The sequence below is a fragment of the Dipodomys ordii genome, unplaced genomic scaffold (genome assembly GCF_000151885.1).
Source record: "Dipodomys ordii isolate 6190 unplaced genomic scaffold, Dord_2.0 Scaffold1, whole genome shotgun sequence".
NCBI classification, from domain to species: Eukaryota; Metazoa; Chordata; class Mammalia; order Rodentia; family Heteromyidae; genus Dipodomys; species Dipodomys ordii.
The window spans coordinates 63,112,414-63,117,201 of record NW_012267217.1 but is presented as its reverse complement, the minus strand read 5'-3'; the positions used below and the strand labels follow the sequence as shown (position 1 = coordinate 63,117,201).

Below are 4,788 nucleotides of genomic sequence, written 5' to 3'. Positions count from 1 at the left end.
AGTCACACCTCCACTTCCCAAATAGTTTAGTTCTTGCTGAACTTGAAGAAACAGGGCTTTCCTAACTCAGCATGTGGAAGTGTGTGGGAGAGTCAGCTGTGGGGTAGTGGCCGGGGCAGGGCAGGCCGCCGGCGATGTCCTGGTGATTCAGAGGCACTGTAGAGAAGGGAGGACCTGGAAAGCAGGCCCCGAGGGGAGGAGGGGAGCGAGGTGGGGACAGGTGGACAGGAACATGCTGGGGGCCTGGAGGAGGCTGTTCTGCGTGGGCTGTGGTGGGAAACTGAGAAAGGTATCGGTTTCTTTGAAACTAATTACAATTGTATTTTATTCTATTAGTGTGTTTTGTGCCAGTGCTGGGGCTTGAAGTCTAGGCCTTCCATTCTCACTTGGCTTTTTGTTTTTCTCCCCCTTCTCAAGTCTACCATTCTATCACTTGAGCCACAGATCCATGTTTGGCTTTTTATTGTAGTCAACTGGGGATGAGTCTCTCAGACTTTCCTGCTGGGGTTGGCTTTGAACCACTATCCTCAGACCACAGCCTCCTGAGTAGCTAGGATTACAGTCCTGAGCTACCAGTGCCCAGCAATCTTGCTCGTTTCTTACAACCCTGTGGCAGGGTTTTCTGGGAATCCATGACTAGGAGAATGTCTTCAGGGGGCAGCAGCCCAGACCTTTGGGAGACAATCATGGCTGAAGCACATGGCAGCCCAAGCACTTGACCCCATCTTTTGGCTCCTGTAACTAGTGCTGCTCTCAATATGTCTAGTCCTGCTTTTTTTGTTACTTTGTTAATTAGAAAAGTTCTCTGATATTTTAGCTCAGGCTGTCCTCATACTTAAGATCCTCCTGTCTTGTTTTCCTGAGTGCCAGGATTACAGGCATGTTCCACCATGCCTGGCTTTCTGAATCCCTACTTTTAATTCCCTTGAGTAGTCACTCAGACTTGGGATTGCTGTTGCTGCAGAAATACTTCTGAACCCTGCCTGAGGCCAGCTCAAGAAACCTCTTCATTCCTTATCAAGGGTTCACCCGTGGGTGTGCCCAGGGCCGAAGGAGAAAGACTCACCCCCAGGATCCATCTATTGATCCACGAGGACAGGGGTCAACCGTATCACCCACACACCTGACCACTGCTTTAAAAGAGTCAGCCTGCGCCTCGTCTGGCCCAGGACCCTGGCACTGCCCCAGCCTGCCAGCTCCGGGCACAGATGTCCTCCTGAGTCCACACATACGCAGATATACATACAGGCACATACACAGGAATACATACAACCATGTGGACACACACAGCAGACACACAGGAAGAGCCCAAGGACAGGGCAGACACAGCAAACCTCCAACTACAAGAGCCTCAAAACACACCATGGGGGCCCCAGTCACTGTGCCTGCTTCCCCTTCTTCTATGGGGCTCCTGCCAGCAGCAGGCTAAGCCTGCGCCCCTGGTCCAGCCTGGGAACCCTGAATTCCATCTGTTTCAGCACCCAGAAGTCAGGCCCCGGCTGCTGGCAGGAGAAGAGAGCCAGGCCCTGTAGGGCAGCAACAGGCAGCGGCTTCATTCTACAGCCTGGGGCCAACACTTCCCAGCGCATCACCTGCCCTTCATCCACGCCAGGCCTGGGTGACTCGTGGCCCCCTCAGGACTCCTGCCCCAGGCTAGCCTGCCCCGCCCACGGCCCCCCTCCCTCCAGCAGGGCATCAGTTCACAGGGCAGGGGTGGGGACACGGAGGCTGCCTCCTTGCGGGGAGGGACAAGGAGCCTTTACAGCCAGGAACAAAGTCCTCTGGCGGGAGCTCCTGGAGCCTGTGCTGTCGTGGGGACCCTGGTGTCCCGACCTGGCCATCCCCAGCTGCAGACATGCAAAGAACCTGGGTGCTGCTGCTACTAGCCCTGAGGCTCCAGCTGTCCCGCAGTGTCATTCCAGGTAATGGGGCACCCCCATGACCTGGCAGACGGGCTGCCTCCCTATCTGTCCTGTCTGACCTGGGTCCATGTTCCCCTTGGCCAGTGGCTGAGGAAGATGCAGCTTTCTGGAACCGAAAGGCAGCCGAGGCCCTGAATGCCGCCAAGAAGCTGCAGCCCATTCAGACCTCGGCCAAGAACCTCATCCTCTTCCTGGGGGACGGTGAGTGACACTGCCTGGACACCCCGGGGCCCCACAGCTCTGTACCAAGGGGCCTGGCCCCGGCGGGCACTGGGGCTCAGAGCTGACCGGGTTCTGCTTCTTCAGGCATGGGGGTGCCCACGGTGACGGCCACCCGCATCCTCAAGGGGCAGATGGGGGGCCATCTGGGACCTGAGACGCCCCTGGCCATGGACCGCTTCCCTTACATGGCTCTGTCCAAGGTGAGCACTGTCACCTGAGCCCCACAGCTGGAAGTACAGTGGTAGTGGGGTGGTCAATTCTGACCCAGATCAGAGCTGAGTTTCTGTCTCCAGACTTACAACGTGGACAGACAGGTCCCAGACAGCGCAGGCACTGCTACAGCCTACCTGTGCGGGGTCAAGGCCAACTACAAGACCATCGGGCTGAGCGCGGCTGCTCGTGTGGACCAGTGCAACACCACCTTTGGCAACGAGGTCTCGTCTGTGATGCACCGCGCCAAGCGAGCAGGTGTGGGGGGCCGCTGAGCTCAGGATGCGGGCAGCATCTTTGGAGGTGTGGGTGACCCGTGCTGACCCCTGCCCTGTGTGTGCAGGGAAGTCGGTGGGCGTGGTGACCACCACCCGCGTGCAGCACGCGTCCCCGGCGGGCACCTACGCACACACGGTGAACCGCAACTGGTACTCAGACGCCGACATGCCGGCCTCGGCGCTGCAGGAGGGCTGCCGGGACATTGCTATGCAGCTCGTCTCCAACATGGACATCGACGTGAGCGCGCGCGCGGGCGCCGCGGGCCGCGGGCAGGGCGTGGGCCGCTGGGGCTGGGGGGGCACGGGCAGGAGAGCGGCCAGGCCCAGCGCCCAGCTGCTGCTGTGTCCACAGGTGATCCTGGGCGGGGGCCGCAAGTTCATGTTCCCCAAGGGGACCCCGGACCCCGAATACCCAGCGGACGCCACGCGGGCAGGAAGCAGGCTGGACGGACGCGACCTGGTGCAGGAGTGGCTGGGGCAGCACCAGGTACCCTGGCCCCGGGGAGGGGCGCGGGCGGGCCGGCGGGCGGGCGGGCGCGGCCTCCCCCGCGCTGAGCGCTGTGCTCCTCTAGGGGGCGCAGTACGTGTGGAACCGCACAGGCCTCCTGCAGGCGGCCCAGGACCCCGCGGCCACTCACCTCCTGGGTAAGAACCCGCTGCCGCGCTGCCCCCCGCGCCCCCGCGCCCCGCGGGCCCCGGCTCACCACGCCGCCTCGTCCCTCAGGCCTGTTCGAGCCCACCGAGATGAAGTACGAGATGAGCCGAGACCCCGCGCTGGACCCGTCCCTGGAGGAGATGACCGAGGCGGCGCTGCGGGTGCTGAGCAGGAACCCGCGGGGCTTCTACCTCTTCGTGGAGGGTGAGCGGCCGTTCCGGGGGTGGGGGGGACCCCGGGCAGGAGCCGCACCCTGGCACTGCCGCCTGCTTCCCGTAGGGGGCCGCATCGACCAAGGCCACCACGAGGGCGTCGCACACAAGGCGCTGACGGAGGCCGTCATGTTCGACGCCGCCATCGAGAAGGCGGCGCTGCTCACCGACGAGCAGGACACGCTGACCCTCGTCACCGCCGACCACTCCCACGTCTTCTCCTTCGGGGGCTACACACAGCGGGGCACCTCCATCTTTGGTATCCCAGGGGACAGTGGCGGGGCTGCTGGGTCAGTGTGGTGGCAGAAATCTCTGCATCTCAGTTTCCTCAAATGTCAAGAGCATCGAGGGGTGTCTCAGATGCTCCATGGTCAGCTTCTAAAGGCACAAGGCCCTGCTTTGTAGCCCCAGTAGTGTCAAAAAGAGGCTGTGGTACCCCCTGGCTGTAATGTCAGCTACCTGGGACGCAGAGGCAGAAAGTCCTAGAGTTAAAGGTCAGCCTGGGCAAACTGACCCTGTCCAGAACCAAAAGGACTGAGTGTGTGGATCCAGTGGTAGAAGGCTTTTCCAGCAGGCCTGGGCCTTGGTTGTATTCCTAATTCGGGGGTATGGGGGGGGTGTTATAACAGCAGCTACATTAGGCCCGTGACCTGTGACCTGGCCCGTGGTACACATACCCATAAGCAGAGGTCCAGAGAGGACAGTGTCCCCTTCTCCCTGTGCAGGGCTGGCTCCACAGAAGGCCTTAGACGGCAAGTCCTACACGTCCATCCTCTACGGTAACGGCCCTGGCTACGTGCAAGGCACCCGGCCCAATGTCACAGAAAGCGAGAGCGGTGAGTGCAGGGGAGGTCAGGGGTCGGGAGCACGAGCAACTCAGGGGTAAAGCTCACTGCCCTGATTGCCCTGTCCCACCAGTCGCAGAAACATACCGGCAGCAGGCGGCCGTGCCCTTGGCCTCAGAGACTCACGGCGGGGAGGACGTGGCGGTGTTCTCCCGTGGCCCGCAGGCGCACCTGATGCATGGCGTCCAAGAGCAGAACTACATCGCGCACGTCATGGCCTTCGCCGCCTGCCTGGAGCCCTACACCGACTGCGGCCTGCCGCCCCCGGCCGGACAGACCAACACCTCCAACCCCGGTCAGGCCAGCACCCCCCGGCCTGGCCAGATCAGCACCTCAGATCAAGGCCAGAACAACGCTGCAGGCCCCAGCCCGGCCACGGCTCCACCTCTGCTGCTGCTGGCCGGAACGCTGCTGCTGTTAGTGGGAATGCCAGAGGCCCTCTGA

General features: G+C 61.7%; 1 protein-coding gene across 1 annotated transcript; it reads left to right on the top strand.

Annotated features, from left to right (window-relative positions):
- Positions 1-1,855: 1,855 nt before the first annotated feature.
- LOC105989590 (intestinal-type alkaline phosphatase-like) lies at positions 1,856-4,788 on the top strand. The gene is made up of 12 exons (XM_013021746.1): positions 1,856-1,922; positions 2,007-2,123; positions 2,229-2,344; positions 2,438-2,612; positions 2,698-2,870; positions 2,985-3,119; positions 3,205-3,277; positions 3,357-3,491; positions 3,567-3,758; positions 4,225-4,335; positions 4,418-4,639; positions 4,706-4,788. The coding sequence occupies exons 1-12, from the start codon at positions 1,856-1,858 to the stop codon at positions 4,786-4,788; spliced, it is 1,599 nt and encodes a 532-aa protein (XP_012877200.1).

What these genes read in the sequence shown, in the direction of transcription:
- LOC105989590 (XM_013021746.1), top strand. Translation starts at nt 1,856, where the DNA reads ATGCAAAGAACCTGGGTGCTGCTGCTACTAGCCCTGAGGCTCCAGCTG. An exon ending in GTCCCGCAGTGTCATTCCAG is followed by an intron (nt 1,923 to 2,006) that starts GTAATGGGGCAC and finishes CCCCTTGGCCAG; the next exon opens with TGGCTGAGGAAGATGCAGCT. An exon ending in CGCGGCCACTCACCTCCTGG is followed by an intron (nt 3,278 to 3,356) that starts GTAAGAACCCGC and finishes CTCGTCCCTCAG; the next exon opens with GCCTGTTCGAGCCCACCGAG.